Source organism: Prinia subflava, chromosome 2, assembly GCF_021018805.1.
Source record: "Prinia subflava isolate CZ2003 ecotype Zambia chromosome 2, Cam_Psub_1.2, whole genome shotgun sequence".
NCBI classification, from domain to species: Eukaryota; Metazoa; Chordata; class Aves; order Passeriformes; family Cisticolidae; genus Prinia; species Prinia subflava.
In genome coordinates this window covers 108868285-108885557 of record NC_086248.1, presented here as the reverse complement: position 1 = coordinate 108885557, position 17273 = coordinate 108868285, and the positions used below count along the sequence as shown (strand labels likewise).

Genomic DNA, 17273 nt, shown 5'->3' with positions numbered 1-17273 from the left:
AGTTTCTCCAGCCAGGGTGACACTCCCAGGCAATGCAAATGCATGCTTGGGGGTTTGACAGCAGCGTCTTCCATCCAGCAACGCACCCCATGAAGCAGCTGCAACCTTTTCTTAAGGCACTGGGATGCTTGCAGCAATCGCAGACTGCCAGAAGGAATTTTCAACCCCAGGCACACTTTAAGCAAGAGTCTTCAGGCTCCCCAGTGCCTTTTGGCACTTTTTTTTCATCTGAAGAATTATTTAATGGACAGAGTTTCCCACGTGCCTAGTGCCCATGCGGTCCTGCAATCTCTCTGAAAAGGCTCCTAGTAAGATCTTAAATCAGCACTGGAGTGCTCAGAATTAGTATGTATTAACAGATTTAGGCAATGAAATTTTAAGCTACTGAAGCTTATTATTTTCATCCTCAAAATCTATTCATGTAAGTGCAGTCACCTTTTAATTCAGAGCAGAAGATTTGAGATTTAAATGTAGGTTCACTTTAAGTGAGTTTAGCACACAAAAAGTGACAGGAGTTGGAACACAGCTCTTTTGTGAACTGAAGGAAAAGAAATGAAAGAATAGAAGCAGCAAACAAATTACAAGACCTGTCAACCTTATTAGATATTATGTTGAGAGCAGTAGGGATGAATGGGGACTTCCCACTTCTATGCCTATCACAAACAAAATGAAAATATATGCACGGGTTTGAATAAGGTATTTAGGAAGTGACAGATAAGTCTTAGGAAGGCACATTTGCTCTCCCTGCTGAGAAAATAACATATCTCAATAACACCACTTCCTTTCAAATTCCTCGGGACAACGAATCACAGAGGGCAATTTTAATTTATTTTGACTGTTTACTCTGTGTTGACAATTTGAATTGGTAGCTTCTGTATTCTGCTGCAGGAAGCAGTCTGAGACATGACAGCTCAGGCTGCAAAGCATTAATACCTTCAAAATTATACATCTCTTAACCAACTGTCTTTTTTTCCCAGCTATTCCAGTCTTCATTTCAGCATTCCAGCTTTGCGTTACTTTCATGCAAAAGGACATCCCAGAATGTTGCTCTTTCCATTGTTTTGAAATTACACACGTGCATTAAACGTGCCTGGGAAAGCCCAGGAAAAAAATGAGAGGAAAAAAAATTGTACAATTATTTGACTGTCAGGAAATTGCTGTCCTTCAGAAAGATCTGTGCTCGTTGATGTATTGGGGAAGTTCCTCCTTTTTAGAGTTCCCTTGTTTGAAGAACACGACCATATGCTACAGTGCTATCCACAATATGGAAACAGATTTACACAGACACACATTTAACTCTACAGCAACCATTTTAACAGAAAGGGCACAAGCCAAGGTAAGAAAACCAATCTCTGATGCACAAGTATGTACTGTGACACTGCCACAACCTAACCAATGTTGTTAAATGTCACAGGAAAACTTGCAAGCTACATTAAGCTCCCCAAAAGGCTTTACAAGCAAAAATTCTCTGCCACCACGTTGTTCATGTTGCTGAAACTTCAACAGAGGGCAAACTGAACTTTTTCTCATAGAAAGTCTCCAACAACAAGCACCGTTCTGCCTCTCAAACAAGAAACTATTTTTTTAATTGTTCCATTCCTTTCTCTAAGAAGAAAAAGTACACCCTACCATTAGCTTGCTATTGTCAAGTAATTTGAAACGTGTAGGGATGTAAAATTAAAGCTCTCACAAAACTGACATAAGCTTCAAAAATCATTCCACATCACTTGACGATTCCTGCTTCACTAAGTTTTATTGTTCTCCGGTCTAGTTAATCTTCTGATATGTAATGATTATTGTTCCATGTATTCTGAAGGCTTACACTTAAGCAGCAATGTGGGAACAGTTGTGTAGCTTACTCCAAAATCAATCCCATTAAGGTAAAAAAGGAAAGATTGGTGCCAAAACTCCTCTCTTACAGAGATAAAATGTAAATGCTCTGGAGAAGGCGAAAACAGCTCCTCGGGGAATTGTTAGGAAGTGGGTGAAAGAGCAAGGCAAACGTTTGGTTGGTCAAGTAGGAACTTGAAGGAGGAGAAGTGGAGTGAGAACAGCACAGCTCCGCCAGCACAGACACCACTGACCTTGCATGCGCATGGAACGCCAATAAAGTAAAAGGAAACAGATAAAAATCTCTGCGTATAAAGTATATGCCATTTTTATTCCTTAAAGGATTTAATAAATTCCACAAGTCTCCAGGAACATAAAGATAAGCTGGCTGCTCATGAAGGGCAAAGCGCTATCAGTTTGCAAACCAACTCCACTGAGTTTAGGAAGGACTTCAGGGAGAAATGGCGTTTAATAACATCTCTGGCTGCTCCTAAAACACAGAGCTGCTGCCTAAATGGGAGCCATCATTTAACCTTCTTGGCTGCACAACATTGTTCTCAAGAAAACATTTCAAAATGAAGAAGGAAAACCAATTTACTTGTCTCTTTCTCTGCTTGTTTGTTAGGACCGAATCCTCCGTACGCTACAATTACATTCTGAATGCATTAGGTATGATTGATACTCAGGAGAAAACTGGCAGTTTATATTAATGATCCACCTTAATGTCTTTGATTTTCAAAATTTTTAATGTAAGAAAATATGAAAATGTGAAGGGTGTTCAGCTGGAAGAGGAAATGAGAAAGATAAATATAACACAGCCTCTTTAATCCAAACATTTTCTTTAAAATAAATTCCACTTTCAAGCTTCATTTACAATCTCATTTGCACAGAGTTGCCAATCCTGATTAGCCCGAATGAACTCCCCAAACATGAAGGTGAAATCTCCCAGACAGTGATATAGCAGGAGATTAGAACACCTGCAGATACCCAGTGTGCTACAAGAGACTCTCTCTTTACTTGGAATTACCCTCAAATGAATATCTTCAAACATAAATGTACAAAAGAAGGGATCTCACAATCTGTGGTTAAACAGAAATTTCACATTTTAAAGCTCAAGAAACGCATTCCGTTTGAGACCAAAAGCTCTGAGACAAAGAACTCTCTTCTCTAGCTTTCAAAAACAGTGATTCTTTTAAAAGGGAGAAAAGCATGATGTTTATCCAAGTCTCAAGACTCTTTTAATAGGAACTAGTCATGAGTGATGTTACAGTAGGCAAGACAAAAAAAGAAAATTGGCTCAGCCCATCTCAGTGGGACATGTAATTCCCCATGAAGACCCAAAACACAACCCTCCAGAAAGCCACAATTTCGTTAAAAAACCCCAAACAACTGACAGTTTTAAAAATACTATGTATATTGTGAGACTGCAAATGAAAACGCAGGTCAACAAAGTAAGAAATAAAGGAGGTAAGAAAGAAAGAAAGAATCATTTTCACACCCAGCAAATCATCACATGCCATCTACTCCAGTTGATTATGGCATTTATTTGGTCAAGTATTCACAAGTTAAAACTCCATGTGTTTAATCATAGTCTGGCCTGTTATAAAGCATTATGTCTTAAGACTTTATTTGATCAGAAGGCAAGCTTAGACTAGTTCTTGCAACTTTGAGAAATTGCAGTCAACCATTTCTCAATATCTGATAGGCAGGAAGAAGAAGAAATGAATTTTAAAATGGGTATGGTTGGATCATTGATACACAAGCCATATTTCAAGAGCTGTGATGGGTAAAAATGAGGGAGGATTCCCTGAATGTATGGGAGAGAGTATGGCACATAGCACACCTCATGACAGAAAAAAAGAAATGTCTATTATCTTCTTAACAAGGTACATAACAGATGAATAAAATAGCCATTAAAATCATTATAATACTAAGAAATCACCACTTGAAGTGACTGCACAAGAAAGCGCTGGAAAGATGAAGGAAATCTTGAAGAAGTAGCAAAAGGCAGAGGTAGAAGGATGACACACTTGCCAGGAACAGCAGCACGTAAAGAAGAAACTGCAGTTAATTGTACACTGTTAATTGCATGCCTGCCATTTTACCAGTTTGGAGGCTAAAGGTGCAACACATAATGGATGCTGGGCTCAGGGCCAAATCTCAGCTCCTGATGTTCAACATCCAGACACCGTAAGCCAGCAGAGGAGCTTTTATGATTTAAAACACTGGCAGGTAAAGGTAAAGACATTTTTATCCAAACATCAACAGCACATCCCCACTACGGTTTCTCCAATAGAACCCACAACAATTCAAATGAGCATTGTCCCTGGCTTGCATTGAGGAGGGCCTGAAGGTGACAGCTGAAAGCAAAGCCCTGTTTTAAAGAAACACCTGGAATTCCTCTGCCATAGGCTGGGACACACGTTGGACTGGTTAGAGAATATGGAAAAGCGAGGAAAGTGTGGGAATGAAACAAATGTGTTTTGTACAGGAGGCTAAAAGGGGCACTACCCAAGAGGTGCCCACCTTGGAGCCATTTATTTCAGAGCAGGGCTCAGTGCCTGAAGTAACCAGCCCTGCCTAAAGCTCTCCCAGGTTTGAAGGTGCAGAATTCAGCCCCTAAAAATTGGGCAGATTAGGAAACCATTCATTCACCCCACAGGGGTACATCAAATCTCAGACTGCTGAAAAAACACAAGACAGGGACTTACCACACCTGCATCTAAAATGAATCACCATTTATTTAGTAAAACAGGATTCTTACAAGGAAGCAGATTAGATAATGGGTTAGAGAGCAATTGCTTATCCAGTTCTGATTCAACTCCAGCACTGAACAGCAGTGACAGAAAATTATGACCAAATTATGCCAGCTCAATGGATTACTCAAACTGCTCTAATAACCCTCAGTTTCTCCTCACTGGGTATGACTTCCACACAAAAGTCGCTTCCACAGTTGGAATTAACTCAAAGAATACTTTGAAAGCACAGAATATTCCAAAAACTGAATGTTCCTTTCTCATTAAAAACAGCCTAAGTCAGGTTTGGAAGCTTTCTCCTTCCCATTGTTGTCACGCCAGTCCATGTGTCTCGTGTGGGTTACACACACACACAGAGGAATTGTTTAATTTTAAACAAGCACCTAAATTCTGCATCCCTGCAGGCATGAGGGTGACTCTGAGCTGTTTGGGAGGAGCAGAGCAAGGAGCTCTGAAGCTACAATTTCTTCATGTGCTACAGCCAAACACAACACACCAGGCAGCACCACAACATGTGAAAAGGCCAGAGCCCCTCAGCTACTTTGTGTACGAGGGGAGGGTTTGTTCCCCCTTGGAGGATTTCCCTTCAGAAATGCTCTGCCTGCCACACAGGGGATTTGCTCATTCGTGTTTACTCATTTCTGATTCATGGTCTTTGGGCCTCTAAAATATTGTTACTAAAAAAAAAGACCAAAGAAGTCCTTTCTCATTTCCAGCCTCACCCTCTGTGTACGATCACAAGGGAATCTCTGACCCATGAACTAACTGCTCCTTTTGACACAACCAGCTGGTAGGAAAGCTAAATAAAGCATTGTCTCAAATCAACAACAAAGAGGAAAGGAAAAACAACCAAAAAGAAATCTTAGTGTGGTTTTAGAGATCTTAAAGTGTTACAAGTTACGTTAACTGGACAAAAAATATCTGGGGAACGTAGAAGAACCCCAGGTACTCCAGCTGAAAAATCAAAGTTCCATACAGAAAGAGGACTCGTGGATGTGTAGGTGCAAAAGGACATCCAGGTATCTGAAAGACTCCAAGACCTCCATCAGGGATCTTCTGCCTCTTCTCTGATGCCTCTGAATTCCCCACAGTGGGAAACCTGGATAATACAAGTTTTTTAGGCTTCTACCCTAATTATTCCCAAGCTAACATAGTGGTAGTCCCTAAGCAAGACAGGTACTAAATATTCTTCAGCAATAAATCACAACAAGAGGAGTTTTTATGTCCTGTAAGAAACAAGCACGCAGCAGGGATCTGGCAGTTCTGGAGCCAGGGATACCCTTCCTTCGGCTGGGGCCAAACATTCAAAGGCAAAACTCACCTCAGAAACTGCCTTTCTTTGTCAAGCATAAGGTTATGATTTACAGTGACTGTTTTTGCTTATTTGTTTTGTTCAGCTCTCTAAAGTGAAGGAAATCCAACAACATTCATGGCTTCCCAGTCAATTTTGCATTAACTTCACTTTCAGCTTCTAATGAATAGGGCTGTATTGCAACAAACTTATTTTAAATTAAGTCTTCCCTGAGACCATTTCTACTTCATTTTGTGGGGAAAAAAGTTGTTTTAAACGAGATTACACCTCTGACAGGATTACACCTGACAAAAATGCAATCTTTCACTTGAGTGAACTGTGATTTTCCAAACTGCAGGCTTTCAGAGTGTATTATTACATGACATAATTTTGTGTCCATGACACCTCTCACAATCTCAGGGGTTTTCTCTCCCGTGTGGAGCTTCCTCAATTCTGCTGGAGGACTGAAATTGAATAATGCAGCTGTTAAAACAAAAATGCTTCAATAGAAACTGTTGTGTTCATGGGTATTTAAAACAGTTTGCAGTCTTGTCCTGATGACCTGCTGTTTACTGTCCATTTAAACAATATTCTTATTGTATTCTTACTTTCTCAAAACCAACCCACGTGTTTTAATTCTGATGAAAACACTGTCTAAAATTATACTGGAAGTGTTGTGAGAAAGTTGCAAAAAACACCAAGTGATCCAGACAGACATAGATATAATCAGATATCAAAGGGGTTATTTTTAGTGTTGCAAAGCATTTCACATTTATGTGTTTATTTATTTATAAGCCTTGGAAAGCTACCAGCTATTTTTATTGAAAAACTAAATAGGAAGCATTCTTAGAAGAGTGCAGTGATGCTCCAACACATTGTCATGTTGAAATATTAAGATGGTCAGACATTTCTCTGTCTCTCTGATGTATCACTAGGAAATACAAGAACTCAGACCACTGTGTTAAAGGAAATTCAGTATAACTCACTTTCCCAAGAAGCCAGAAGAGAGATTCATATCATGACAAATAGCTAATCAAAAGTATGCAAGAAGAGGTAATTCCAAGTTGGTGACAGCTGTTTAATTAATAGTTTCTTCTAGCTTCTTACTGTATGAATTATACTACACAAATTATACTCACCTACAAACCAAAACACAGGAAGAAACAGCCATAAAAATTTATGCTGAGGGTATTAGATCTTTCATGATTGCAGTTTCCTCCTAAACCTGGTCCTAGAACTATTATCAGTCCCGTGGAGTACTGCTGAGTCTTTTAAGTCACGGTTTGAGTTTTCTGTTCCCATTTAGAGACCTCCAGAAAGGCCTCAGACCCAGATCAAAGTGACTGCTGTGCCCTGAGATGATGGATTTCAAAGCTCCTCTGCATTCCCAGCACTGCAACCTCAGTCCAGCACGCTGAGAACCCTGTGCTGCAGCCATTAAAAACTTCTCCAAGGAGTCCATAAATGGCCAAAAATGAACCATGCACAGAATCTATCTTCTCTTATCAGCTACTAATCTAAAAGATACTGCCACCTATTCAGGAGACTAAATGGTGCAACAACTGCAATGGTGTAAATCATCTGCAACCCTGACTAGCATTCACAGAGCTACAGATACACAGCAATGCAAATGTGTCCCCTCCATCACCTGCTTTGGCTTTTTTTATGTTTGAAAAAAGTAAAAACTCACTGATGACAACTCAAGAAGCTTCATAAACATCATCAACAACTCACAAATGCCAAAAAAAGGACAAAAATAATGTGAGAGTTTAAGAAATTTAAAAAAAAATCTCCAGTGTATGGTCTTCAACTTGCATGACGAGTCAAGCAAAACTTTAAGAAAAAAAAAAAATCTGTGTGAAGGCAGTATTAAGAAAAGGGGGATGCAAAATTTAAAATAAAGGGGGAGCTAATTTCTAGTGCTGAACAGCAACAACCACAAAACTCCACGTGAATTTGATCCCCATACTTGAAGGCAAAACATCCGGGATGATGTTCTCTTTTCACCAGGAGTGAAACATCATCTTCAACATCTAAAATAACACCAATTTTACTTATTTTTACTATCTGATTAATCACTATTTAGATTCCTTCCTACAACAATTAAAACATTATTTATACCCATAGTCTCACACCTGCTGTTTCCTTGCTAAAGAGGAATGTTTCAAATGTTTGACCTTATTAAAAAAATATATAAATCCTAAGTACATAGATCAAAACATTGTGACGTGGAACAGCCTCAAAATTCCTCTGCTGGGTGAACAAAGATCTTTTTAAAACCATTTTACATAACCTTCTCATCCTTAAGCCTGGTCTAAAGCAATTACATTGCAGATAAAGAACTCACAAAATGGTCCTGCTTTTTGTCGGTATTATTCCTTCAAAACAATCAGAGAAAAACCCAGAACCAAATTAGAACCTTTAAACCTCATCTGCGAGGTTTGTGAGCGAGTAAAGGAGGACTCCAAAAAAGAATCACAGCACCTTTCAGATTCATACTACTCCTTCTGCTTTATTTCAAAATAGTAGAAGGAAAATCCTTATTTATTACTTATGATCTGATCGCTTCCATTTGCAAATAATTTGTCATATTTTTGGCTGCAAAATGTGCAGTTTCAGCACAAAAAGGAACCCTATTCTTTGCTTTCAAGAAAGAAAATTAGCCTGGACTGTTTTTAAAACATTCCAGCTACAATCATATAATTATTATTAATCTGAAGAAGTGATATGAAGGTAGTGACCTCTGAGGGGCTCCAATTTTAAACCTTTTTCGCTACCCCAGGGAAATGGGAGGATCAGCAGTTAGTGCTCCAATTCCAGCCCCAAGCCTGTGCCAACACACTTCATAAGCTAAATCCAGGTTTGGGAGACAGGCTGCGCATTTTTCAGAGACTAAACCAGCATAAATCACAAAGTGCCAACACGCTACGAGGTTAATGTTGTGTTTTACTACAGTAAGCAATTTCTATCACCATTTAAAATGAGACAAGCAAAATTCAGGCAGACAAAATCTCATGCATCAAAGATTAATTCTCAAGTACTGAGCATTGGCTTTGGCTACTGGGGGAACATATTAGAGTGGGAGCAGCAACCACTGCACTTAGAGGAGTATAAATATCTCCATTCTTACCCATTCTCCCTGTCAGCTGACCATAGTGATGGGAATTTTGTTTATTTTCTGCCACGCATTAGACTTTTTCTTCTTTTTATTATTATCTGAGTAAAAAGGACCAACTATATCCAAGTATGGAGGAAATAAAATCTATTAGCCTTAAGGGGCACAACGCCCTGCTCCTGTACCAGCATACCTGAGGAATGACTACACCACCAGTGTGGAGAGGCATATCCCAGCAAATTATTTTGCACCTAATTAGGAGACATTTTAAATAGTACCTTGCCCATAAATGAAGCATTAGGGAAGTGTTTACACCTTGTAACTCACTCCCTGTTCCATCGAGGGGGTTTCCAGGGTGCTGGATGCTGATGCCAAACAACTGTGATGAACAGCACGGGCTGCTGCCCCCAGCAAAGCCCCCTGGAAACTCAGTTCTGAGACTCTGCTTGTGGTAACACTGAGAATCAAATCTCTCTGCAGAAAATGTAGGTGTGCAGACTTAGAGACAAGCGAGGGAGGGAAATTCATGGCGTCAGGCTTCTACTGCAGCACATTAACACACACATTGTATGCCAATGGTGGGCACAGTTATGGGGCAAATGGCTCAGGGCTCCTCTGAATTTCTCAGTGCCCAGTTCTGTGCTGGAGCTCAGCATGCAGTGACCAGATTGTAACAAGTGATGCCCAGAAGAGGAGCACAGATTCAGCAGTGAGGATCGATGGTAAAACATTTCCTTTAGCCGCAACGTGTGCATTTGTAACCAAACAATTAGATGTGAAAGAACAGCTTCCAGCAGAGCCTGCCATGAGTTACCACAGCATGACACTGCAGAGAGCACTGAAACACATGCTTGGGTCCATTCACAAATTAAATTTTAAAGAATCTACCCATTTAAAAAAATGTCTGTGAGCTAGGCTCAAATCCAAGGACAAAGACCATCCACTCTTGTGATGGAAGATTCTTGCTGATTCATAGCCTCTGCTACCTGCAGCACTTGTCCCTCTTCTTCCCAGACTGATGACAGACCCTGCACAGACTTGGAAGAGAAGGGGAAGTTTGAACTTGTTTAGGTGAAGTTGATAAATGCATTCCCCATCATCCCCAGGAGTCCTGACTTCTCCCTTTTGTATGTGTGTGGGGACGTACACAAGGAAGAGACACAAGCCATAAAAAGCTCTGCAATAAAGGCCTCTCTAAAACCTGAGGAGGTTTTAGGACCAAAGCAGTAATCATTAATACTGCCCTTCCCACCATACAGGCATGTGTGTGAGTGTTCATGGTGAATACAGCAGGTCATTAAGATGACTGGAGCCAATTAGACCAAATTAAAACACAATAAGGACACAACTGCACTTACTGCAAAATGGTCATAAAATATGTAATATGATCTTAATAAAAAAACCTTTGAAACCCAGAAACCACTCAGAAGGAAAACACATAAATATGTGGTAAGTGGTTTTGTTAACTATAAAGAAAACATGTCCCAAAGGAATCTGAAAATGAAAAACACCTCTCAAGAAAAAGGGGTCTTGGACCTTTGTTTAGTATTAACTTGCTTTGTTTAATTTTCAAATTAGTTTTTTAATGTATCAGCAATGATAATGATTTGAAGGGATGGCAAAGAGCTGCTGCAGCTCAGTGCTGCTTCAGGAACTCCCTGAGTTTTTCCAGCTAGGTGTGACTTTCCCAGGAGGTGTCATGACAATAATGTGAGGCTACGCAACTAAGGCAGAGTAGAAATACATCCCTCCTGGAAAACTATCCTAACTTTGAGTTTATATGCTATTAACGATTGTGTCACCTCAGGCTGTACCTTTTTAACTGAAATTTCATCAAGCTTCAGCCAATTATGAGAGAAGATCAAGGATCTTGACCAACTGAGAGTTAGTAGCCAGGTCAGTCTTCTCTAAGCAATCTTGTCTTGAACATATTCACTTTTACACCTTCCTTTCCAATTTCCAGACTATTTTTCAATTCCCTGACTTAGCTTTTACCAGAATAAATAGGGAGGTGGCAAACTGAGAAACCATCAGAAGCATGCAGAGGAAAGCAACTCTTCAACTCTCACATATCAGAAATTTAGAATAATTTGAAACAAAACTTATGTATTATTTTATAAACAAGGTAATAAAAAAGAGTAAATAGATTTTTTTTGCAGAATCCTGGAAGTCTGAAAAATATCCTGGAACATTCTGCCCCCCTTTTCCAGCTGGTCAGTTTAGTAGTGCAGTAGAGTTTTGGAGTCCTATTTCTGCATAAATCAACCTTTCAATTAGCTCTGCAACTGATCTCCAAGAAAATGAGGAGAGATTTAAAAATCAGTACCATTACAGCCTTACTTTAAAATAATACCCTGCAAATACTCATCTTTTAAAGACTGGAAATTATGTCTATATAACAGAAGCACACTTTTTAATCTCTACTTTTTAATCTCCACTTTTTAATCTGATTAAACAAATTTAAAAGCTGATTCCTCCTACTGCGTTTAATACCAGCACTTCTGCTAACTACTTATTTCACAGCAGGAACTGTCTCTGAGAGCACATTCACATTATTCCTCCAGGCTGATCTTGGGCCAGAAGACTTGCTATATATGCTATTTACTCAGGGAGAGTGCTTAAAGTACTAAAAATGTCAAGCAAACAGAAAAAAAATTATTCTAAATATTACAGATTTATTAGGAACATAAACCATTGTATTAGAAACTGTCTAGCAAGGTGCCTCCACCACGGGTCCAGCTTCCAGATTTACTGACAGTTGGTTCTATCCCATATTAGAGGCTGTAAGGTTTTATTCTCCTAGGTTTAGGGGTTTTATCATCAGACATTTTTCAGAAAAAGAGAGAAATTGTTACTAGACTGGGTAACAATAGAAAAGAAGTTAGTTTGGGCTCCTTTCCTGCCCAGGTTGGGGTAGCACACATCCGTGCTGGTTTCCAGTTGTCTTTAGGCCTGTTAAATACCAGGCAGAATGGGACTCTATTTTCTAATGTGTCCTGACAGGGTTTTTTTATAGTGAACCTCTGCAAGCAGATAACAATCCACAAAGCTGTTATGGACCCCTCGCTCCAGCCATAAACACAATTTACATCCAGACCATTTTCTGCCAGTAGAGCCAACTGAGACTATTAATCAAATGGGAAAGAAAACAAGCATTTGTGGAGCTTTAAACAGATACTGTTCATCTGTTATTTAAAGCGTGTCAGCATCAGAGTACTGCTCAGTGTTTGAAGATCAGCTGTACAATATTTAGAATGAACTGTTCTTTAAAAGGAACAACAATATGAAGTACATAAGTTAAATAATTGATGATCAGTCTGGGACAGCATTCAAGGAAACTATCTCAGAGCAAAAGGCACTGTCTTTTTCAGCCCTCCAGAGCACTGTGGAAACTGGGGTTTCTGCATAGGTGTTTGCTGAAAAACAACAATAGATGACATCAACCAAATTATGTATTCAGCAAATAACTTGGTTGGCATTTGGGGGGACTTCGTGTAGGCTTCTGCAGCACAGGAGGCAGATGGTGATTACACTGGTTTCTGTAAAACTGAACTGAATGTTACATTAGCTGGTAATTAGAAAACTCCATTTGACTTGCCTTCTATTTTCAAACAGAATAGTTTTTGGCATAAAAGAGTGTATATCTTGAAAAGTTCACAGAAAACAAGTCCAGGTCACAGACACGTTAATCTTGGTCTGTCCACATTGTCCCAACAAAGAGCTGAGGAAAATCATGAACTACTTTATGTATTCTCTCCCTGAACATTTGCTGTTCCTTGTGTATTTCACAAACTGATTTCTGACTCAGCTGCACTAAGAACAAATCACAGAAAGCCAGCCTATACCCTAAATCTTTGCATTTTTCAGTCAGTTATTATTTTTTTCAATTTTTCCACTGTGAAGAAGCTGTTTGTCAGACCTGTTTTTATTTAACCTAAGTAAATACAGCAAAGTACTGAATAAAAATACAACAGATCATAAAGGAGATGGCCACAGTGGTTTTTATTTACCAACTACTACCTTCCTAACAAAGCATACCTTTCCTTCAGTGCCAAACTTAATCCCAGCTTCCTCCAAGTGGTTTATATAACAAAGCAATCTGCTGCATCATCTTTGAAAAGTCAACCTTTTTGAATATAGAGTCCTTGCTGCAGCCCCAGTCCTGCATCACACAGCACACACAGGCTGCTGCTGTCCCAGAGCAGCTTTGCTCAATTCAGAAAACTGCTCCCAAGCAAAGCATTTCAGGATCAAGAACTTGAAATGGGAAAATCCCAGGGGTAGGAAATAAAACTGCAACATTTTAGAATTCTGTTAAACAACAAAAAAACCCCACCACAAACCAACAATTTATCATGCTATGAAATGCATTTTACATTTACTATAATTTTGTTTGTCCAACTACAGTCACAAGAAGGACAGAGACAACAGAATGAATAGTTCACCACTCATAAAAAGTGTTAATTGACTATGGTAGCTGGTCTTCTATACACAAACAGATCAATGAAAAGCTAACTGCTTGTGAAAGTTGGAAAATTGCTGGCACACAGCCTTGCCTCACAGCAGATCTGGCTGGGACAGTCTGGACCTCCTGTCACAGAGCTGCTTTCCTCACAAAAGTCAAAGGCAAAAAAGTTCCCCCAGTTAAACTGTCTTCCTATTAAGACAAAGTGACAGAGTGACAAAAGATATCCAGTAGCTTTATAGCTCTCTAAAATATGAAACCAGTCTTGACTGCTTGTTCACTGTCAGATGAATGGTTTAAATGGTACAATAATTCAATGAGCCTACAACCTAACGCTAGTAAAGGCAAAAGTAAAAGACAACAACAGTTAGTGAGAGCACAAATACATTTTAAGGGAAAAAAGCTAAGAAATCAAGAGTGTTTAATTCTCAGTCTCTGCATGTAAATGGTATGTTTGCCTCCCTGTGCCTGTTGCTGTTCAAGGTATCCTTTCCTCCTCTCATGTTGATGCACAATCAAATACAAACAGACATGGCTTTGACACAATTTCAATTCCTAAGAATACTCATTAAGAAGAACACTGGCTTTTCCCCGTGCCTGGTTACAGGTTTTATTTCCAACTTCAAGTGATAATGGGTTCTCTCATTGTTTTGGTTATTATTCCCACATGAAGAACTAAGGTTTTCCTACAGCCTTCAAACAGGATCTGATTTTTCAAACCTAACTTAAGCAATCCCTGGAACTGCTTCAGGATTTAAAGGGAGGTCACACCCCAGAAATGACCATTCCTCTTTCCAACGCACAGCAATTGCCTGGACACTTTGTATTTATTTCTATCAATAAGATACACGGGAAGAATTATGCATCTACTGATGAGCAGCTTTTCTGTCCCTCCAGAGAAACGTTTTGGCTAAAGGGGAAGAGTTAAACACCAACCACCCCCAGCAGAGTAAATTATGATGTGCCACCCAACAGCCCTACCTATCCCTTAATGGGAAACTGGTCAAGATTTGAGCCATATACAAACCCAACCTAACAACCACATGGAATCTTCCTCAACAAATTCCCTGACCTCCAGTCAAATTAGCCTTTGATAAACGACCATTACCAGGTGGTAAAAACACAGCAAAGTTTTCCTGCACACAGAAATCACCACTGTCAAGGAAACAGTTGGAAGCTCTTCTCATCATCATAGGAAGAGAAAAAAAAAAAAAATCACTGGGGAAAACAATTCTCATATCTACCTAAGACATTAAGGGCAACAGGAGCCTGGAGAGATACCTGCTGCTGCAGCCGGCTTTTGATTTTACATGATAGTTAAGAGAGATGTAAATATTTTTGAATGAGCCATGTTCCTGCTGCAGCCAGCATACCCCACCCCCAAGAAAAAGAAGAGAGGAGGAGAAAAAAAGAAGAGAGGAGGAGAAAAAAAGAAGAAGAGAGGAGGAGAAAAAAGAAGAAGAGAGGAGGAGAAAAAAGAAGAAGAGAGGAGGAGAAAAAAGAAGAAGAGAGGAGGAGAAAAAAGAAGAAGAGAGGAGGAGAAAAAAGAAGAAGAGAGGAGGAGAAAAAAGAAGAAGAGAGGAGGAGAAAAAAGAAGAAGAGAGGAGGAGAAAAAAAGAAGAAGAGAGGAGGAGAAAAAAAGAAGAAGAGAGGAGGAGAAAAAAAGAAGAAGAGAGGAGGTGAAAAAAAGAAGAGAGGAAGAGAAAAAAGACAGCTTGAATTCTAGTTATATAAAGAGTTTGCGATGCTTTCTTGGTATTTGTATCTTCATGTTCTAATAAACTATTCAGTAAGATCCTAATTTGCAAAGATTTCCTATCTTATATTCTCCCATAATAGACTGGCCAACCAATGTGCTGTCAACACGTTAGTGTTTCCTAAGATGAACTCAACATCTACACAACACAGTCAAATATCAATCTTCCTCTTTGAAACAGAAGGAAAAATTTTGACAATTCCACCTTCAAAGTGCAAAAACATTGCAGCACTGAGCTAAACTCTGTGGAAAGCTGAGGTGTGACAGATGCCTTCACAGTTAATGCCAATCAGACACCACGTAGCAGCTGAAAACACAATACATCACTTTGATCTCCTGGGCCCTCAAAGTATTCACCATCAAGCAATCTGCATGAAGAACATGAAAAATATGCAGCGTTTCCAAAAACTGTCTCCGTGGAAGTTAAATATGATAATGTATATTTTGTTCATATTTCATAAAGCATTTCCAATCCTTTATTATGCATATGAAAGGATAGGTTTTAGCTTGCAAAAAAATAAACATGAAAGATGCTTTATATTTTAGAGACATGCAAGTTTTCATCGGATAACACAGGTGAAATAATCCTTTAGAAACGCCTGAATCGCTTTGAGGGGAAGACATTATTACAGAACATGCTTAATTAAGTCCCACTGCTAATTTTGTCAAATGAATCCCCTGTTGGATTAGACTCCAGGGAAATGAACCGTGCACACCAGTAACACGTGCTGGAAACAAAAGCTCCGAGGAAAGGCTTGACTCACATTTGGCAGGCAGGTCGTAGCCACAGGTGATTTTGGCCTGGCCGGTCTCGCAGCCGCTCAGGTTGCGGCACTCGGCCACCAAGCAGGGCCCGGCAGCTCGGTGTATGCAGCCATCCACTGCAAAACAAACCACAATAGGGAATCATTAAAAAACACTTTTTGATGGTGCCTTTGATGCCTTGGGAAGGCTGACCTGGAACAGAGACTGGAGAATAAAGTGGGGATTTATTGAAAGGCCTCCAGGATACACCTTGGGCAGCACAAGAGCCTGACCCAAGGTGGACCCAAATGGTCACAAAATGGATGACCGGTCATGAGGGCTCACACTTTAATAAGTTTTGGTCCATTTGCATATTGGGGTTAATTGTCCAATTACAGCTGCAGGTTATGAAGTCCCATCCTCTTGTTTTGTCTCTTCAGCCCACCCTTGTTTGTGTGTTTGGGCTGAAACACTTGGAACCATTGGCCTTGTCCCCAGCAGGAAAGGATTTGTTTTGTCTGCCGACTCTGAAGAGAGCTGAGTGACATGAACATGAGGCTCAGATCTGCACCCCTAGGCAGCAGAGAGCCTGGAAAACACGAAAGCTAAAACTGAAGCCATCACCTTCGCTCACAATCAAACATTTACTGCCCATTTTTACACCCACAGCCCAGACCAGCTGATCTCTAAACTGATCTCTAAATATACACAATTATTTCTTCTGACAGAACTGCTCAATGAGTTTTGCAAAAACAATGCTTAGCCAACTTCTGCTAATTGAAAAGCAAGCATCTAGAAAGTGTAAAGCAGACTAAAAGTTTCAGTATTATAAAAGGATCTTACTGAAGGCTCTAAGAAATTCTCACTACAAATCATGAAAAATTTGATCCCCATCTAAATGCTAAACTCTCTTTTACAACATACCTCTGATACTTCTACAACTGTGCAGGTCATTTAATGTCACCATGCTACTAATGCCTTATATAAAAATTCCAAAAAATAATGCTTATTGACTTGAAATACAAAAAATACCTAGTTCTGAACTTTTTAAATTTTTCCATTTAAAAAAACTGCATTATTCATACAATATTTTGGAGTTAATTAAAAAATAATTACTAAAGGATGCAATTGCAGCTAAGTATGCAAGAAAATTAGTAGAGTGCATAGATCTTATTACCCTCAGGAGCCAGCAAAAGAATAAAACAAGGCTGCTGGCACAGCAATTCTGCCCTCTCAACATGCAATCCAAGAAATCATTTACTGTAATTATAGCAAAAAGTTTGGGAAAAAAGGATAGAAAATAATAAAGGAAGTGG

The 17273-nt window shown here is 39.4% G+C and overlaps 1 protein-coding gene across 1 annotated transcript in view; it reads right to left on the bottom strand.

Annotated features, from left to right (window-relative positions):
• The window catches only part of MACROD2 (mono-ADP ribosylhydrolase 2), an 837487-nt gene that overhangs the window by 559540 nt on the left and 260674 nt on the right, over window positions 1–17273 (bottom strand). The window contains exon 5 of the mRNA XM_063391546.1: window positions 15978–16094. Coding sequence (XP_063247616.1) covers window positions 15978–16094 — 117 coding nt within the window. The remainder of the gene's footprint in view (window positions 1–15977; window positions 16095–17273) is intronic.